At 42.8% G+C, this 20,643-nt stretch overlaps 1 protein-coding gene across 2 annotated transcripts in view; it reads left to right on the top strand.

Annotated features, from left to right (window-relative positions):
• Positions 1-3,924, top strand: part of il17rd (interleukin 17 receptor D) — an 86,023-nt gene extending 82,099 nt beyond the window's left edge. For both annotated transcript variants that reach the window (XM_080186299.1, XM_080186298.1), the window contains one exon: positions 2,741-3,924. In XM_080186299.1, coding sequence (XP_080042425.1) covers positions 2,741-2,838 — 98 coding nt within the window. In that variant the 3' untranslated portion in view covers positions 2,839-3,924. The remainder of the gene's footprint in view (positions 1-2,740) is intronic.
• Positions 3,925-20,643: the final 16,719 nt, after the last annotated feature.

Genomic DNA, 20,643 nt, shown 5'->3' with positions numbered 1-20,643 from the left:
TAATTCCCTTTCACCGCCTCTTTCACCACAATTTTGTCAACATCATCTTTCTTGGTAAAGCCAACATGCTCGTTTGGTTTCTGAACTATATTCTCTGTCTCCCTATGTGGATTACCATTTTGGCCTATAATTGACCCTATGCTTTTACCATCATTTTGACCATTTATATACCTACAGAACACCTTTGGATTCCCTTTTAAATTAGCTACAAGTCTCTTCTCATACATTCCCTTTGCTTTGCTTATTTCTTTTTCAACTTCCCATATGAACGTTCCAATCCAGTCTAGTTCTCATTGGTATTGTCAAGCTGACATCCATCATCAATTGATGTTGAATGCAATATCTCCGCATTTGCAGATGACGCTAAGCTGGCTGGCAGTGTGTGCTGTGAGGAGGACACCAAGAGGCTGCAGGGTGACTTAGACAGGCTAACTGAGTGGGCAAATACTTGGCAAATGCAATATAATCTGGATGAATGAGGTTATCCAATCTAGTGGCAAAAACAGGAAGGAAGATTATTATCTGAATGGTGGCAGTTTAGGAAAAGGGGAAGTGCAACCTGACCTGGTTGTCATGGTGGAACAGGCACTGAATGTTGGCAGGAAGGTACAGCAGGCAGTGAGGAAAGCTAATGGCATGCTGGCCTTCATAACAAGAGGATTTGAGTATAGGAGTAAGGATGTCTTGCAGAAGTAATACTGGGCCTTGGTGAGCATTGTGTGCAGTTTTGGTCTCCTCTTCTGAAGAAGGACATTCTTGCTATTAAGGGAGTCCAGCAAATGTTCACCAGACTGATTCTCAGAATGGCAGGACTAACATATGAAGAGAGACTGGACCGACTGGACTTGTACTCACTGGAATTTAGGAAAATTAGAGGGGATTTCATAGAAACATATAAAATCCTGATGGGACTGGACAGGCTAGATGTGGGAAGAATGTTCCCAATGCTAGGGAAGTCTAGAACTAGGGCTCGCAGCCTAAAAATAATGGGTAAGCCATTCAGGAACAAGATGAGGAAGATCTTCTTCACTCAGAGTTGTAAACCTGTGGAACTTGCTACCACAGAAAGCTGTTGAGGCCAGTTCATTATACATGTCCAAGAGGGAGCTGGACGTGGCTCTTGTGGCTAAAGGGATCAAAAGGCATGGAGAGAAAGTGGAAGTGTGATGCTGAAAGTGCATGATCATATTGAATGGTGATGCAGGCTTGAAAGGCAAATGGCCTACTCCTGCACCTATTTTCTATGTTTCTATGTCATGCACCCTTTTGCTACTCATCTTGATCTCTATTTTTTTCTCATCACTCAGAGAGCTGGAATGTAGGTTTGCAAAAGTCAAAGGTTTACAGTGCGAACAGATAAGATATGACCACATGGAGGTTGGAGTTCAAGATCAATTCTCAATGATGAAAGGAAATTGGGTTGCCCTGTTGGGAGGTCTTGCTGCGGCTGTATAGGGCATTGGTGAGGCCGCAGCTGGAGTACTGTGTGCAGTTTTTGGCACCGTACTTACGCAAGGAGATTTTGGCCTTGGAGGGAGTGCAGAGGAGGTTTACTAGGCTGATGCCGGAGTTGAGGGGGTTGAGCTATGAGGAGAGGCTGAATAAATTAGGCTTGTACTCGTTAGAGTTTAGAAGAATGAGGGGAGATCTCATTGAGACGTATAAGATGATGAATGGGATGGATAGGATAGAGGTGGAGAGACTCTTCCCGCTCAGAAAGGATAGTAGGACTAGGGGGCACAGCCTCAAGATAAAGGGGGGGCAGTTTAGAACGGAGTTGAGGAGGAACTTCTTCACTCAAAGGGTGGTGAATCTCTGGAATTCTCTGCCCGTTGAAGTGGTGGAGGCTGCCTCGCTAAATATTTTTAAGACGCGGGTCGATGGGTTTTTGATAAGAGAGGGGATTAAGGGTTATGGGGAGAGGGCGGGAATGTGGAACTGAGCCACGACAGATCAGCCATGATCTTATTGAATGGCGGGGCAGGCTCGAAGGGCTAGATGGCCTACTCCTGCTCCTATTTCTTATGTTCTTATGTTCTAAACTAGCCAAATCTTCTTGAATGCAGAACCACTCCTCTCCCCATTCCTAGAAAAGTGCAATGTAAGATTATGTGGGGGTTGGAGGGGGTGGACAATGCTGTATTCTACTTACTTGTACTTTTTTTTAAATAAGCATTTTGGAAATACATAATAGCCTAGTTGTATTATCACTAGACTATTAATCCAGAAACTCAGCTAACATTCTGGGACCAGGGGTTCAAATCCTGCCACAGCAAATGGTGGAATTTAAATTCAATTTAAAAAAAACTGGAATTAAGAATCTACTGATGACCATGAAACCATTGTCAATTATTGGAAAAACCCATTTAGTTCACTAATGATCTTTAGGGAAGGAAATCTGTTGTCTTTACCTGGTCTGGCCTGGTCTGACCCACAACAATATGGTTGACTCCCAACTGCACTCCAGGGCAACTAGGGATGGGCAATAAATGCTGGCCAGCCAGCGTCACCTGTGTTCCATGAATTAATGAATAAAAAATTGAGTTGTCACTAAGCCAACATTAAACACTCCCTCCCTCACCAAATTCCTCCACACCTTCTTTATTCGCAGCATAATTCATTCAAATGGATTTCTCACTGTCTGCTGAGCCCCAGACCCAAATGTGCCAAAAGCTTGATTTTTGTTCCATTTTCATAATTTTGCCTATCTCAGTAACTTGTTACGTGATTTTCTTCACAGGGGAAGATGAGCCACCAGGCCTCACAACAAAATCGTCCATTTCGGAACCATGTAAAGTGGAAATAGACAGACACATACATGCTGCAGTAACTCTATAACATTCTGTACCATAGGGTATGCATTGCCACTTTACCTTATTGGCTTTATATTCACTATCAGATTCCCAATAGTGACTGTTTAAACCACACTGTGATCCTCAATACATTCAGAAAGCTGAATCTTCCATATGTTTAATCCATTGTTGTGGTTGAAAGGTCAGGTTGGCAGGCATTGAGAAGTGGTATTGGTTTAATACAAAGGCCAGTCAGTTTAATTACAACAATTATATCATTGTATTGCTGATACCAATTTGATGCTTTTAACTGTTTTATATTTAATTTTTATGTACTGCTTTGGACCACTTGTGCATCTTAATGATTGGGAAAAAAATACTTTGATCTTTGGGATTAATTACTAACCTGATGCATCTGCATCTGTTAAGTTAGAATGAATGACAACTTATGAAAGAACATGGACAGGTGAACTTCCTGTAAAAGCTTGTATCATTTATCTGACCATTTCCATGTAGTAGAGACCAGAGTTAACTATTAGATTTAGATTAAGATTGGACATGTAGATGTTTATTGATGATGTATTGCAGATAATTGCACTACTATGCCCACTCATGAGAGGGTAATTGTATAATAATTTTAGTTGGAACGATAATTTTAAAAAGAAAAGCCAACTGATATTCACTGATTTTGTAATGCGCTCAAATCTGAATTCTGATCTGAAGTATTTAAACTTAATGGGAGCGATTTTCCAGCCTCTGGCACGGATTGCGTCAATCCTGGAAAATTGTGAGTGGGCCTAAAAACTGTTCCAGTCCCTTTTTACCAAACCACCCAGAAAGGGCATTAGGCTGATTAGCATATTTAAAGTAGTATTTAAATATACATAGCCTGTTTAATGCCAGATTCTCCCAGCTCCTGGGATCTTCCAACCCTTGGGTACGGCAAAAATCACTTCTGATCTTCAGTAGTGGAGACCGGGTGTGACTATGCCAAGGGAGTCGGAGGCCATTGAAGCCCCTGAGTGGTTAGGGGCATGGCTGGGCGGAGTCCACTTGGCACCCTGGCAGTGGCTCAGGGATCATGAAGAGGTGGGGCATGTTGAGGATCATGAAGGAGTACCCATTCTTACAGCCTAAATGCCTCGATGCCAGTGATCTGTGTTGGGGAAGGGGTGGGGAAACATGGTGCCAGTGGGGAGTTGGGGGTAGGATTGGAGCCCTGATGTCCATGAGGGAAGGGAGGGAGGGGGTCGCAGTGCATTGAGAGATCTGGGCACCCTTCCAAAATGGCACCCAGTCACTTGACAGCCAGCCTCAGCAGCATGTTTAGCCTCTTCTGCAAGAACAGGTGTGCAACACTGAGCTCTTCCAAAAAATGACTGAGTGTGGGATAATTGGGGTCCAGTCTGTGCATGACAGACTGCCACAGGTGACTCTGGGTCTTCTCACCATTTTGACATTTAGTCATTTTTTTGGGAAAATCACAGCCTTCTGACTACAAAATAGTTCAACTTTTTCAGAATGTCCAAAGTAGCTAAGAAAAGAATGAGTTTCAAGTTTTAGTGAATGTTTGTTGAATAATTTAAAATCAAATAGGTGTGAATAGTTTTCAGTTTGTGTTAACTCCCAAAATGCAATTAATGGGGAAGTCCATCGTACACTGCTGTCATTCACTCAAACATTTCTGACGTTGATTTAGAATACAATCTCCAGTATAATTTAGTCACATCACTCACCGTTGCAAAATAGTTGCACTTGCTACTGCAAAATAAACTCAGCTGCCCAACTTGAAATATGAGTCCGTCCTACTGTGTACCTGTGCCTGGCAGTGGTGACTTGCGCAATGTTAACTGGTGCAACATATTGAGTGAGGAATGTCAAGAGCTGGATGTTGCCTGTTGGTGTGCTCCTTTATTGTTTCATATTTTTCTAAGGATATATTTAAAATTTACCCTGCTATTGACAAATTAATTTCACACAATAATGATTTATTGTACATTCCCAGTCATAGTTGTGGTATTGTAAACGATTGGTGTCATGTCACCGGAATAATTTTATGTTCCCTAAAAATTACAATGTGGTTTCAGGCTCAGATTGTTTTACTTAGGAGAATTTTGTGTCTGGTTTAACAGTTATTGGTGTCAATTTTGTCCTTTTTCTGTTCCTGTTCTGCTAGTATGAAGCAGTGTTGGAAAGTTATTCCAGTATGGGACATCCCAGCTGTCCTTCCCCAGATATGCAAATTCAGTAGGCGATGATTAAATTGCGACCAGGGGCAGGAGTAACAGCCGCTTTTTTTCCTCCCCGCCTACCCCAGTCCTGGTCGTCAGCCACTTAATACAAACTGGAATTCAAACTTGGTACTTACTGGCCAGATAAATTTCTTGCAATGTTTATGCAGGGAAGTAATTGATAATTCTTTACATGTGTATTCAGATCATGGAATTTTGAGGACCAAATCCTTCTGCTGAAGGTTTTGATGTAAATCTGGTAGATACTTTGATAGGAAGTAGACTTTTTAAAATCGCCTTCATTAAGTTGACCTTTCGAAGGTTGGGTTCGCTAGTTCTGCTTGTTCAGGTGACTGGGCCAAGAATGCAGTGAAGATTTTGCAGTGACAAGATAAACATCTGAAATATATATACTATGAACATTGCATAGACTACCCCTTCCATAAATCAATATGTAGCTGGTATCTTTCATTAGTTTCCTTCAGTCAGCTCATCATTATTTAATATCAGTGTTCACACCTAGTTTTTGTGGATCATATTGTGTTGGTTATTGTGAAATATTTTGCTGTAGAGTGCTTTTATGAACTTTTACAAAAATATCTGATGTATTCTTTATACCAGCTGTAAGTTAAGCTGACTGAGAAAATGTTCTGCTGTTTTGTCTTTTTGTACTGGTGTTTTTTTTAATAAATAAATCTCAAAACCATTAAATGCTTCTTAATAAAGATTTGTTCATGCGTTACTGTAATTTTGTGATCTGAGAGATTCCAAATACAGCACAGCAGAGTCAAAAAGATGTTTTATTGCAGTAATCATAGAATCCCTATCATGCAGAAGGAGGAGATTCAGCCCATCGAATCTGCACCGACCACAGTCCCACCAGGCCCTATTCCTGTAACCCCACATATTTATCCTGCTAATCTCCCTGACACTAGGGTCAATTTATCATAGCCAATCAACCTGACCTGCTCGTTTTTAGACTGTGTAGGAGGAAACTGGAGCACCTGGAGGAAACCTGTGCAGACACGGGATAACATGCAAACTGCACACATACTGTGACCGGAGGCTGCAATTGAATCCAGGTCCCTGGAGCTGTGACGTAGCAGTATTAACCACTGCCACCATGCTGCCCAAGTTAGTTCAACTCAATATTGTGCTCCACTTCACAAAATTTCAATCTTTGTTTATCATGTTCTAAATTATCAAGCTTACTGCACCTCATCATGTCATAAGGAAATGTAAGTTAGCAGTTAAATCTCTGAATGGTTTATCTGTGGCTTTGATGTGAATTGTTTATAATGTGCCCTATGACAATACTGATGCATAATCAATGCTACTGCTGGAATTATCCCTCTTGTACATTTAACAAGTGTACAGTTTTATTATTTTAACTTTGCAGGCACATGCAGGTACAGCAGAAGTAAAGAAGGCAAATGGTATGTTCACCTTAATAGCAAAATCTTGTCTGAGGGACAAGATTTATGAGCATTTAGAGAAGTTTAGAATGATCAGGAATAGTCAGCACGGCTTTGTCAAGGGCAGGTCATGCCTTACAAGCCTAGTTGAGTTCTTTGAAAATGTGACTGAACACATTGACGAAGGAAGAGCGGTGGACGTAGTTTACATGGACTTCAGCAAGGCATTTGATAAGATCCCCCATGCAAGACTTCTTGAGAGGGTGAGAGGGCATGGGATCCAAGGGGCTTTGGCCTTGTGGATCCAGAACTGGCTTGCCTGCAGAAGGCAGAGAGTGGTTGTGGATGGGTCTTTTTCTGCATGGAGGTCGATCACCAGTGGAGTGCCCCAGGGATCTGTTCTAGGACCCTTGCTGTTTGTCATTTTCATAAATGACCTGGATGAGGAAGTGGAGGGATGGGTTAGTAAGTTCGCCAACGATACAAAGGTTGGTGGTGTTGTGGATAGTCTGGAGGGATGTTAGAAGTTGCAGCGTGACATATATAGGATGCAAGACTGGGCGGAGAAGTGGCAGATGGACTTCAACACAGATAGATGTGTAGTGGTCCATTTTGGCAGGACCAACAGGATGCAGGAGTACAATACCAAGGGTAGGAGTCTTAGCTGGGTTGAAGAGCAGAAGGATCTTGGGGTCCGGGTCCGTAGGACTCTTAAATCAGCCTCGCAGGTGGAGGATGTGGTTAAGAAGGCGTATGATGTACTGGCCTTCCTTAATCGAGGGATTGATTTTAGGAGTCGGGAGGTAATGCTGCAACTTTATAGGACCCTTGTCAGACCCCACTTGGAGTACTGTGCGCAGTTCTGGTTGCCTCACTACAGGAAGGATGTGGAAGCTATTGAGAGGGTGCAGAGGAGATTTACAAGGATGTTGCCTGGATTGGGAGGCATGCCTTATGAAGATAGGTTGAGGGAGCTAGGTCTCTTCTCCCTGGAGAGACGAAGGTTGAGAGGCGACCTGATAGAAGTTTATAAAATGTTGAGAGGTATAGATAGGGTGGATCCTCGGAGGCTATTTCCCAGGGCTGAAATGGTCGCTATGAGAGGACACAGGTTTAAGGTGCTGGGAAGCAAGTACAGAGGAGATGTTAGGGGAAAGTTTTTCACTCAGAGGGTGGTGAGTGAGTGGAATTGGCTGCTGTCGGTGGTGGTAGAGGCGAACTCGCTGGGGTCTTTTAAAAGACTTCTGGATGAGTATATGGGATCTAATGGCATTGGAAGTTACAGATAGTTCTATGGCTTGGTAGGTATAGATGTGATCGGCGCAACTTGCGGGCCAAAGGGCCTGTTTGTGCTGTAGTGTTCTATGTTCTAAAAGGACTTGAGTATAGGAATAGGGATGTTTTACTGCAATTGTACAGGGCATTGGTGAGGTCACACCCTGGGTATTTCTCAGGGAAAACTTGGTGAATTTAGTAACTTTCTTTCCTGATGGAAGCCCAGTAACCTAGACACGTTGGCCCTGGTTTTACAATTGCTTTTCTTGGAGACATGTTTACTATCATGGTTAGTACAGATCAAAGTTACTGCCTGGATTGGATGTGGTCAGTTACATTCACTTCAGCCACAGTTAAGTGAGATGGGCATGCAGCAAAAGTGTGGAATTTCTGCCTGATTCTGAGCAATCATTCTTCATGCCACCAATTGTGAAGTGACCTTGGCAGCAGTTGTAGAAAATGTCCATGCAGCTGGACAGTTCTATGTTTAAGGCTCATGATGGAGAGTAAAATTAAAAGAATTCAAATCTGCGACGCTAACACTACAAATATGATCTCTGGAATCTGTGCTTGGGCCCCAACTGTTCATGTTATATATTAATGATTTGGACAGGGAACTAAATACATTATCTCCAAATTTGTAGATGATGCAAAATTGGGTGGGAGAGTGAGTTGTGAAGAGGATGCAGAGATGTTTCATTGTGATTGGGACAGGCGGAGTGAGTGGACATAGCCATGGCAGAATAATGTGGTAGTGGCCCATTTTGACAGGTCAAATGGGATGAAGGAGTACAATATCAAGGGTAAGACTCTTAGCAGTGTAGAGGATCAGAAGGACCTTGGGGTCCGGATCCATACCTGGCATAGCAGGTGGAGGATGTGGTTAAGAAGGCGTATGGTGTACTGGCTTTCATCAATTGAGGGATTGAGTTTAGGAGTTGGGAGATAATGTTGCAGCTTTATAAGGCCCTAGTCAGACCTCTCTTGGAATACTGTTCTCAGTTCTGGTCACCTCATTACAGGAAGGATGTGGAAGCTATTGAAAGGGTGCAGAGGAGATTTACAAGGATATTGCCTGGATCGGGTGGCATGCCTTATGAGGATAGGTTGAGGAAGATGAAGGATGAGAGGTATAGATCGGGTGGATTCTGAGGCTTTTTCCTAGGGCTGGAATGGTTGCTATGAGAGGACACAGGTTTGAGGTGCTGGAGAGTAGGTACAGAGGAGATATTAGGGTAAGTTTTAGAGTGATGGGTGAGTGGAATCAGCTGCCATCGGTGGTGGTGGAGGCAAATTTGATGGGGTCTTTCAAGAGACTTCTGGATGAGTACATGGAACTTAACAGAATTGAGGGTTATAGGTAAGCCTAGTAGGTAGGGATATCATCGGCACAACTTGTGGGTCGAAGGCCCTGTTTGTGCTGTAGTTTCTCTATGTTCTAATATGGATAAATATGAGGTTTTCCACTTTGCTAGCAAAAATAGGAAGACAGGTTATTATTTCAAATTGAGAGAGGTGGATACTCAGCGAGACCTTGGTGTCCTCTTGCATTAGTAAGCATATGGGTACAGCAGGCAGTAAAAAGGCAAATGGTATGTTAGCCTTCATAGCAAGATATTTGAGTATAGGAATAGGGATGTTATACTGCAATTGTACAGGGCATTGGTGAGGCCACACTCCGAGTATTGTGTACAGTTTTGGTGTCCTTATCTGAGGAAGGATGCTCATATTACAGAGGGAGTACAGTGAAGATTTACCAGACCGACTCTTGGGATGGCAGGACATGGCATATGAGGAGAAATTAAGTCAGTTAGGATTGTATTCATTGGAGTTTAGAAGAGTGAGGGGGATCTCATAGAAACTTTTAAAATTTTAACAGGGTTAGACAGGGTAGAATGAATGTTCCTGATTGTGGAGGAGTCCAGAATTAGAGGCAATTGTTTGAGTATAAGGGGTAAACCTTTTAAAATTGAGAAATTTCTTCACCCAGAGAGTGGTGAATCTGTGGAATTCACTACCACAGAATATAGTTGAGGCCAAAATGTGCGATTTCAAGAAGAAATTAGATATTGCTCCTGGGGATAAAGGGATCAAGGGATACGGAATGTGGGAGGTGGGGGGTGGAATCAGGATATTGATTTTGATGATCAGTCATTGAATGACGGAGCAGGCCCAAAGAGCCATATGGTTAAAGAGATGTGTACTGGGGGGACTGTGCAGATGCTACGACAATGGATGAATGAACACTGCTCAACAATTACCAGGCAGGAGTGTTCTCTTCCTGTTGGCAAACACTTCAGCGGTCACAGGCATTCAGCCTCTGATCTTCAGGTAAGCATTCTCCAAGGTGGCCTTCAGGCTACACGACAATGCAGAATCACTGAGCAGAGACTGATAGCCAAGTTCCGCACGCATGAGGACAGTCTCAACCGGGATCTTGGGTTTATGTCGCACTATCTGTTAACCCCATGACTTGGCTAGGCTTGCAAAATCTCACTGACTGTCCTGGCCAGAGACAATACATCTCTCTTTAACCTGTGCTTAACCCTCTCTCTATTCACGTTGTCTGTATCTTTAAGACTTGATTACTTGTAAAGACTTGCATTCCAATCATTATCTTGTAAATTGAGTTTGTGTCTTTATATACCTTGTCTGTGAACACAAGTCCTCACTCACCTGAGGAAAGAGCTTGAGGCTCCGAAAGCTAGTGCTGCCAAATAAACCTGTTGGACTTTAACCTGGTGTTGTGAGACTTCTTACTATGCTTAGCCCAGTCCAACGCTGGCATCTCCACATCATGGCTTATACTCTCTGCCATGACTAATAAGAAGGCATATGGGACACTTGCTTTTAACTGTCCTATTCACCTGCTCTGCCACCTTCAGGGATCTGTGAATAAATGCCCCAAGATCCATCTGTTCCTCTGAGCTTTCCTAATGTCCTTTTATTCATGAAATATTCCCTTGTCCTGTTACTTCTTTCAAAGTGCATCACTTCGCAATTATCAGGATTAAATGCCTTCTGCTGCTGCTCTGCCCATCTGACCAACCCATCTATATCTTCCTGTAACCTTCGACTTTCTTCACTATTAACCACCCTACCAATCCTGGTGTCATCTGCAAATGTAGTTAACGTTCCCCCCTCCCCACCACCCCCTCTGCCCCTGCCCCATATATTGTTTATGTATACAACAAACAATAAGGGACCCAGCACTGATACACCAGCACTGGACACTGGCCTCCAGTCACTTAAACAGCCTCCTAGCACCACCCTTTGTGTCCTATTATTAATATTTCAAAGCTCTACTGAGGGACAAATGCATTGTAGGAGATACTGCTCTTCAAATGAAATGTTCAATAAGGTCTAGTCTGTTTGTTCAGTTGAACATAAGGTTCCAAAACATTTTTGAAGAGCAGGGGTGTTCTGATATTCTGGCCAACACACACCCCACAGCTAACAATGTAATGTTTTTGGAATGATCTTTTCACTGGGATGTGTGCTGGTTAACTATATTTAGAATTGCTTAATTGTATCCTTGAACTCTGAATGTATATTCAGGCATTTTACATCCTGAGTGTAAGGTTGTGAATATCTGAACCTAGTTATGGTTAGCCAGGACGTATTGTACTAAACAGGATCATACCAAGGACATAGGGCATTAAACCAGAAATATTGTTTTAGAAAATTCTCTTAGGAACTGAGGACTGCCATTTATGAAGACAGCCTTGGACAAGGAATTCTTTTTGGAAATCCTGAAATTCCAAATGTATATAATATTGAAATTGCTGATACTTTCTATTAGGGCTTGATTGAGAAAAAAGTTGATTGATTTAGTAAATGAAAACCCTGTGATAACATTTCTATTGCTACACATGGGGTGTTTAAACTATGGGAAATAGAAAGGCCAGGTTATAAACTTAAAGATGCAGCTTTTGGATGTTTAATGCTTGAGATAGGTGTACCTGAAACTGTTTGTACATAACTTCTAGACTAGGAAAGGGGTTTGGAGATGATGCTGCCTCACAGCTCCAGGAATCTGGGTTCAATTCCTGGCTTGAATCACAGTCTGTGGGGAGTTTGCACATTCATCCCGTGTCTGTGTGGGTTTCCTCTGGGTGCTTCAGTTTCCTCCCATAGTTCAAAGATGTGCAGGTTGGGTTGATTGGCCATGCTAAATTGCCCCTTAGTGTCCTGGGATGCATACATTCGAGAGATTAGTGGGGTAAATATGTGGGGTTACAGGGAAAGAGTCTGGTTCGGAATGTTGTCAGTGCAGGCTCGAAGGGCCAAATGGCCTCCTTGTGCACTGTAGAGATTCTAAGACTCTATGGTAAATTATAGGAACAAAAGTTCTTAAGTGATGTGCTGAATTCTAGGTTACAATTTTCAGTATTTTCTATTTTAATTTGATTTTGGTCAGTTCTCCTTGATTTTCTTGTCAGGTTAAAGAGGCTTTTCTCTTTGTGTCTTATGTCTCAAAAAGCTTTAGACAATGAATTACTTCAGAAACACCACAACTCTTAAAGAAGCAAATACGGAACATTGCAGCTTCAGGAAAAAAATAGCTGATGTCAGCTGATTACAGAGCAGCTGTAATGTTGCATGCACACATCAAGATGTCTATGACAACCTGTGCTCCAGTTAAAAAATGTGGTGTCTACAGAAATCCAAAGGAAAATAAATCCCTTCCCACTTCAGTGACAGCTCAGTGCCACAGCTTGCATGGAAAGTTGAGCTGGAAAACAGATGGATCAATCTGTGATCATCTTCTACACCAGATACTAAATTATCATAGAACCCCTACAATGCAGAAGGAGGCCATTTGGCCCATCGAGTCTGCACCCATACTCTGGCAGAGCATCCCACCCAGACCCTCTCCCTGTAACCCCATGTACTTATCCCACTAATCTCCCTAACCTACACGTCTTGGGACACTAAGGGGCAATTTAGCACAGCCAATCCACCTAATTAATTTAACTAGATTAAGATGTTATGAGTCTGAGGGCAGAATTTTGCTTACATGTTTTTGGGCCCTAACATCAAGGTCAAATAATAGTCACAACCACGGATTGTGATGAAAATAATTACCTAGCTGTCATTTTCCCAAGATTTGTCAATTAGTGGCTAGAGGGTGTGCCCTGCACCAGTCTGCCTTTTCAAATAAAAGAAAGTTCTTTAAAAATCCTTTCATGGATTGTGGGCATCATTGGTAAGGCCAACATTTGTTGCCCATCCTTAATTGCCCTTGAAGTGAATGGCTGGCTAGGCCATTTCAGAGGATAGTTAGGATTCAACCACATTTCTTTGGACCTGGTATCGTAGGTAGGCAGAACAGGTAAGGATGGCAGATTTCCCTTACTAAATTACATTAGTGAACCAAATGGGTTTTTACACCAATCAATAATAGTTTCAGGGCAACCAATACAGAGACTAGGGTGTGAATTTTACCGTCCTGCTTGCCATGGGAATCAGAGCCAGCAAGGGGCAGACCATGGAAAGATCCCTTGATCTCATACGGCACTTTCCAGTTTGTGGATGAGCGCAGCTGAAAATCCCACCCTAGATTTCAATTCCAGATTTATTAATTGAATTTAAATTTCACCAGCTGCCCAAGTGGGATTTGAACCCATATCCTCAGAGCATTATGTTGGCCCTATGGATTACTAATCCAGTGACATTATCACTATGCCTCTGTCTCCCCAAGATAAAGGTGCCCTATCTTCAACTTGTTAAAATGTTTACGCGTTATCTCGTGCAACCTGAGCATCATTGTGGAGAGGGTGCATCTGGCCCCTTCCCTGTGTCTGCTGCACGGGAACCACCTCTAGCCAGCTGGCCAAGTCCTCGATGCCTTCAGGGGTCTGGAGGCTGACTAAGCAATATACTTTAACTGGCCTTTGAATCATGTTAAATGCTGCTTGTACTTGTGGGCAAATAGCCCTGTTATCCACTGACCCTGTCTCTGGGGAAATGGCTTCGGGTGGAAGGAAGGAACCAACAAACTGGCATTCTGGCTGGTGGAGAAATTGTTCTGCCTCCGTGGTTGCCCCCACCAGGGACTAAATGGTCTTTTATTCGTTAGAAGCTCTTTTACAAGAATTCAGAGTCATAGAGGCCTACAGCACAGAAAAAGATCCCTGCGGCCCATCATGTCTGAGCCAGTCAAAGACAAACCATCCAACTATTTTAATTCCATTTTCCAGCACTTGTCTGACACTCCAATTCCTTGTGCATCCTCTTCCCTTTATCTCACCATTCATTGGCATTATATTAATCACCCAAGGCCCCCGTCTCTCTCAGTCCCTTTCTCTCCACTTCCCTCTTCTGTAAGAACCTCCTTAGAAGTCATCTCTTTGACTGCCTCACAGCACCAGGAGCCTGGGTTCAATGCCAGCCTTGGGTGTTTGTGTGGAATTTGCACGTTCTCCCCATGTCAGCGTGGGTTTCTTCCAGTCCAAAGATGTGCAAGTTAGGTGGATTGGTCATGCTAAATTTCCCTTTAGCGTCCAACGGTGTGTAGGTTAGGGGGATTAGCAGAGTAAAGATATATTGTTACGGGGATCGAGTGCAAGGTGGGCCGGGATAAAATGCTCTTACAGAGAACTAGTGCAGACTTCATAGGCTGAGTGACCTCCTTTTACATTAAAGCGATCCTATGATTCTAAATCATAGTTGTTGTTGATCTATAGCTGTAGCCAATCAGTCGAACAAGAGCAAGCTAATTTGAGATTGAACAAATATGTTTGAAAATGTTTATTTTCAAATCAAATATGGTCACAGACATTTAATTCATTTAAAAAAATTCATGTCATTCCATCAAAGTCAGAAGATGGAATTTAATTCTGTTGGTTAGATGATTTGAAAGATTAGTAAACTGCCATGGGTTGCAAAAGATCTTTTGTTGGGATTGCAGTTTAAATTGTGACTATTCCTCCTGGTATTGAGAAGGCCTGCTTATACCACTGTTAGCATTTATGCTACTTGTAATCTATGGTGGTATGCTGTTGGAAATGGTAAGAGTAGGCGTAGATTATTTGCTTGAAGTATATAATGTGCTGGGCAAAGTTAAGGAGATGTGTAAACTTCTTTGTGTTGTGTTTTCTTTTAAAAAGAACTGGAAGCTTGTAATACTTTTTATTCTGTAACTCCACCATAGTTAATACGAAAGGTCACATCCATAGAGAATCCAACAACAGAAGATCTTTGCAACTCTTGGCAATTCCGTAATCTTTCTATTTACTGCAGTTTTGACCATCAGCTCCAAGATTCCTACAGTCTCTAAGTTGGTTTGATAAAAGGACAATGTCCATATTAAAAAGAAAAGCCCGTTTTTACGACCTGTTTTCAAATTGAGTAGCTTGGACAGTGTCGGAGTGAAAATGTCTGGCCTCAGCTCAAGTCGTGGCAGTGCTGCCGAGGTAATAGAGAGCAGTCTTGTTGGGAAAGCTAGTGCTTGTAGAACTGGTAAACACTTATTTCAGCAGCTAATGCCAGCAATTCAACATAGCAGAGATCAACCAAACTGACTTGTTGAATTTGGACATTTATTTTTTTAAAAGGAACATTTCATTATTACAGTAAATTGAAAATGCACACATTGAAGAAATGGATTACTCACATGATATTTGTGAACGTTTCAGCTCTGGCAATGACGTGCTTGGTTGCCATTCAAATCACAATCTTGACTAGCATATGAATATAATTATATTCAATATGTGAGCTTAACTGGTTCCTTACCAGGCCACTGGTTGGAATCACTAGGGATGGCAAATCCTTTCATTTATTTTGCTGGTTGTGCATGCTCCCTGTTGGGCATTTGAGAATAACATTGTGCAGATGTGTTTAATCCAATCAACTCCTACAGAGATAATAATGAAATGAAGATAGGATAACAAGTGTAAAAACATTTGGACTCATAGATTCTCTATGATGCAGAAGGAGGCCATTTGGTCATTGAGCCTGCACCAGGCACTAACCTAGTAACCGCATGCATTTACCCTGCTAATCCCCCTGACGCACTGGGACAATTTAGCATGGCCAATCAATGTAACTTGCACATCTTTGGACTCTGGGAGGAAACCAGAGCACCCAGAAGAAACCCAAGCAGACACGGGGAGAACGTGCAAACTCCATGTAGACTTTTACCCAAGGCCAGAATTGAACCTGGGTGCCCGGTGCTGTGAGGTACCAGTACTAATCACTTAACATGCATATCTTTTTAATTTTGCTTTGACATCGTGTCAGAATATAGATTCAACTCTTCTAATCTCAGTGAAAGAGTGTTATGGTGGGCAATGAAGACATGAGAGGGTGTGAAAAACCAGTAATCAGGAAAGCCATGTTGGTCTTTACATTCCGTGGGCACCATGTACATTGTCATAGAATCATAGAGCTTTACAGCATGGAAGCAGGCCCTCCGGGCCAACTTGTCTATGCGGCCCTTTTTAAAATACTAAGCTGGTCCCAAATGCTCATGTTTAGCCACATCCTTCTATTACCACCTGACCCATATAACTGTCTAAATGCTTTTTAAAAGACAAAACTGTACCTACCTCAACTACTACTACCTCTGGCAGCTTGTTCCCGACACTCATAAGAACATAAGAAATAAGAACATAAGAAATAGGAGCAGGAGTAGGCCATCTAGCCCTTCGAGCCTGCCCCGCCATTCAATAAGATCATGGCTGATCTGTCGTGGCTCAGTTCCACTTTCCCGCCCTCTCCCCATAACCCTTAATCCCTTCTCTTATCAAAAACCCATCAACCCGCTTCTTAAAAATATTTAGCGAGGCAGCCTCCACCACTTCAACGGGCAGAGAATTCCAGAGATTCACCACCCTTTGAGTGAAGAAGTTCCTCCTCAACTCCGTTCTAAACCGCCTCCCCTTTATCTTGAGGCTGTGCCCCCTAGTCCTACTGTCTTTTTTGAGCGGGAAGAGTCTCTCCACCTCTATCCTATCCATCCCATTCATCATCTTATACGTCTCAATGAGATCTCCCCTCATTCTTCTAAACTCTAACGAGTACAAGCCTAGTTTATTCAGCCTCTCCTCATAGCTCAATCCCCTCAACTCCGGTATCAGCCTAGTAAACCTCCTCTGCACTCCCTCCAGGGCCAAAATATCCTTGCGCAGGTGCGGCGCCCAAAACTGCACACAGTACTCCAGCTGCGGCCTCACCAATGCCCTATACAGCTGCAGCAAGACCTCCCTACTTTTATATTCAATCCCCCTCGCTATGAAGGCCAGCATCCCATTCGCCTTCCTGACCACCTGCTGCACCTGCAAGCTGGGTTTTTGCGATTCATGCACAAGGACCCCGAGGTCCCTCTGCACCGTCGCCTGCTGCAGTTTTTCGCCACGTAAGTAATAGTCCTTCCTACCATTCTTCCTACCAAAGTGGACCACCTCACACTTGCCAACATTAAATTCCATTTGCCATTTCCTGGCCCATTCGCCCAGCCTATCTAGATCCTTCTGCAGACTCTCCACACCCTCCGCACAATTTGCCGTTCCCCCAATCTTGGTGTCATCAGCAAATTTCGACACCCTGCACTCGGTTCCCTCCTCCAGATCATCTATATAAATGGTAAATAGCTGAGGCCCCAGCACCGACCCCTGGGGCACCCCACTAGTCACCATCCGCCAATCCGAATAGCACCCATTGACCCCCACTCTCTGCCTCCTATTTGACAACCAATCCTCTATCCACGCTAACACCCTACCCCCAACTCCATGTCCCCTGACCTTCTGCAATAACCTCTTGTGAGGTACCTTGTCAAACGCCTTCTGAAAATCCATTATCGTTACCCTTTGAGTGAAAAAATTGCCCCTTTGTAACCTTTTGTATCTTTCCTCTCTCACCTTAAACCTATGCCTTCTAGCTTTACACTCCTCTACCTTTTGGGAAAAGGTGTTGACTATCCAGCTGACCTGTGCCCCTCATATAATGTGACATTGACAGATCAGCTTTCTAGCTGAATCTCCTCTTTATAGAACGCACATGGATTGGAAAGAATCCAAAAAGGGAAATGGAGAAAAGACATGACCACAGAAAGGTCACTTGTGAAAGGTTTTGTACAGAATCAATAGATGTTTCAAGCTTTTTATATTTTAAGGCATATAACTGCTTCCTCCTTCCTGTTGGATGACTTTCCGTCAGAAGTTCCTGACTACAGGTGCCTCATTGATTTTGTTTCCTAACAGGCGGCCAAGTACAACAACAACAAAAACACAGAATCATTCCTTGTCCATTAATCACGTTATCCTTGGCTGAAAGGGGAGAAATTAGCTTGTAATTTCTACATCTTTATACCTCCTTTACTGACCTTCCAGGGAGTGGTGCTCGGGTAAATGAAAAAAGGTCACTTCCTGGGCAATATTTTGTTTCCTACTCCTGATTATATGACCCATTTTGAAATTGGCAAACGTGCCCAGTAAAATAATTTGGTTAAAATCAGAATTTCCACCAAGTTGTCTTGTTCAATTAGAGTTTAATACTTTCCCATGCAGAATTAGGCTTGTGTTTTATAATTGTTGCCAGCACACACCTCTGACTTTTTGCAAATCTAAGAATAACTAACAACTGTACAATTTGCATCTTCTACTTCTGAAAGAAACTTGGAAAACATCTATAATATAATTACTATTCTGCCCAGAGAGTTCAGGATTTGTCCACGTCCTTTCCATTCAGATCTGAATTAGAAATCGCAGGCACAAGAACACCTGCACTGAGATTGATTTGATGTGATTTCTTATTGTCACATGTTCTGGGATATGGTGAAAAGTGTTGTTTCTTGTATGCTATACAGACAAAGCATATCGTTCATAGAGTACATAGGGGAGAAGGAAAGGAGAGGGTGCAGTCACAGCGAGGATGTAGAGAAAGATTAGCTTAATATATGGTAGTTCCATTTAAAACTTTAATGGCAGCAGGGAAGAAGCTGTTCTTGAGTCGGTTAGCATATGTTCTCAGAGTTTTGTATCTTTTTGCCTAATGGAAGAAGGTGAAAGAGAGAATGTCCGGTGTGCCTGGGGAAACTGATTATGCTGGCTGCCCTTCTGAGGCAGTGGAAAGTCTAAACAGGGTCAATGATGGGAGGTTGGTTTGAGTGATGGACTGGGCTATGTTCATAACCCTCTGTAGTTTCTTGTGATCTTGGTCAGAGTAGGAGCCATACCAAGCTGTGATACATCTGGAAAGGATGCTTCCAAAGTAAGTGAGACAGAAAACTTCCACTCTCATCGATACTTAGTCATCAACTGAAAACCAAAATAAATCTGCATCAACCAAATAATATAAATCAGTTTACATTTCCAGCTCCAATTCTTCTGTATTTTATTTTCTTCTTTGCTAAGCATATGTTCCATTGTGACCTTTTGCAGTTCTTATTTACTCTGTTTTACTGCTTGTTATAAATCACTGTGGTGCTCCTACATAGAATGATTGCGGCACAGAAGGAGGCCATTTGGCCCATTGTACTGTGCTTGGTCTCTGAAGGAGCAATTCACTGATGATACCACTCCCCTGCTGCCTTCCCACAGCCCTGCACATTTTTTCTTTGCAGATATTACCCCCATTCCATCTTGAATGCCTCAGTTAAACTTGGTTCCGCCTATCGGGCAGTGTGTTCCATCCCAACTGCTTGCTATATCAATTAGCAACCAGTCAGAACATTTTTTCAAAGTGGAGCAAGCTACTCAGAGAATGTATGATTTCCATGAGACATTTGTCCTAGGCTCAATGCACTCAGAATAGCAAAATTAATTTGGTGGTTCCTATAAAGTACAGCATTAGTCTAATCCAATTAATTTCAAAACCAAGAGAATTCAGCACAAAATCTTGAAATGGAGATGAAATTAACAGTGTGTACTGGCTAGAGGAGTAATGCCAAAGTGAGGAAGTATTGGGAAGGACAAGAGTCATGTCAGCTAAGAGTAGTGGGCGAGAAGAGGATTGGGAGAGGTTTAAATGTCAACAAAGATTGACAAAGAAGTTGATAAAGAAGGGTAGGAGAAACTATGAAGCTGGGCTAGCGCTTAATATAAAAAAGGATAGCAAGAGTTTTTATAAATATATGAAAAGGAAGAGGCTGGCTAGGGTGAATGTTGGTCCTTTAGAGGATGAGAAAGGGGACCTAGTGGTAGGGGATGAGGATATGGCTAAGGTATTGAATAACTTTTTTGTTTCTGTCTTCACAGAGGAGGACGTGAATAATTTGCCGGGTGTTAGCGATGGAAAGGTGGTAGGACTGGAGGGTCTTAATGACATTACTGTTACTAGAGAGGAGGTGCTCGACAGACTGGAGGGGCTGATTGTGGACAAGTCGCCAGGACCGGATGGAATGCATCCGAGGGTTCTGAAAGAAATGGCGGAGGTGATAGTGGATGCCTCGGTGGTTATTTTCCAGACATCGCTGGATTCCGGGGAAGTGCCGGATGATTGGAAAACGGCTAATGTTACGCCGTTGTTTAAGAAGGGTGCCAGGCAAAAGGCGGGGAATTATAGGCCGGTTAGTTTAACGTCTGTGGTAGGTAAAATGTTAGAATCTGTCATTAAGGAGGAAATTGCGAGGCATCTTGAAGGGAATTGCTTGATAGAGCAGACGCAGCACGGTTTCATTAAAGGGAAGTCGTGTCTGACAAATTTACTGGAGTTCTATGAGGATGTGTCTAGGGCGGTGGATAGAGGAGAGCCGGTGGATGTGGTCTTTCTAGATTTTCAGAAGGCGTTTGACAAAGTACCTCACAAGACGTTATTGCAGTAAGTCGAGGGACATGGAGTTGGGGGTAGAGTGTTAGCGTGGATAGAGGATTGGTTGTCAAATAGGAGGCAGAGAGTGGGGGTCAACGGGTGCTATTCGGATTGGCAGATGGTGACTAGTGGAGTGCCCCAGGGGTCGGCGCTGGGGCCTCAGCTTTTTACCATTTA

Source organism: Carcharhinus amblyrhynchos, chromosome 3 (assembly GCF_965287045.1).
Source record: "Carcharhinus amblyrhynchos chromosome 3, sCarAmb.v2.hapA, whole genome shotgun sequence".
Taxonomy (NCBI): domain Eukaryota; kingdom Metazoa; phylum Chordata; class Chondrichthyes; order Carcharhiniformes; family Carcharhinidae; genus Carcharhinus; species Carcharhinus amblyrhynchos.
The sequence above is the reverse complement of the archived record's forward strand: the minus strand, read 5'-3'. Positions and strand labels throughout refer to the sequence as shown.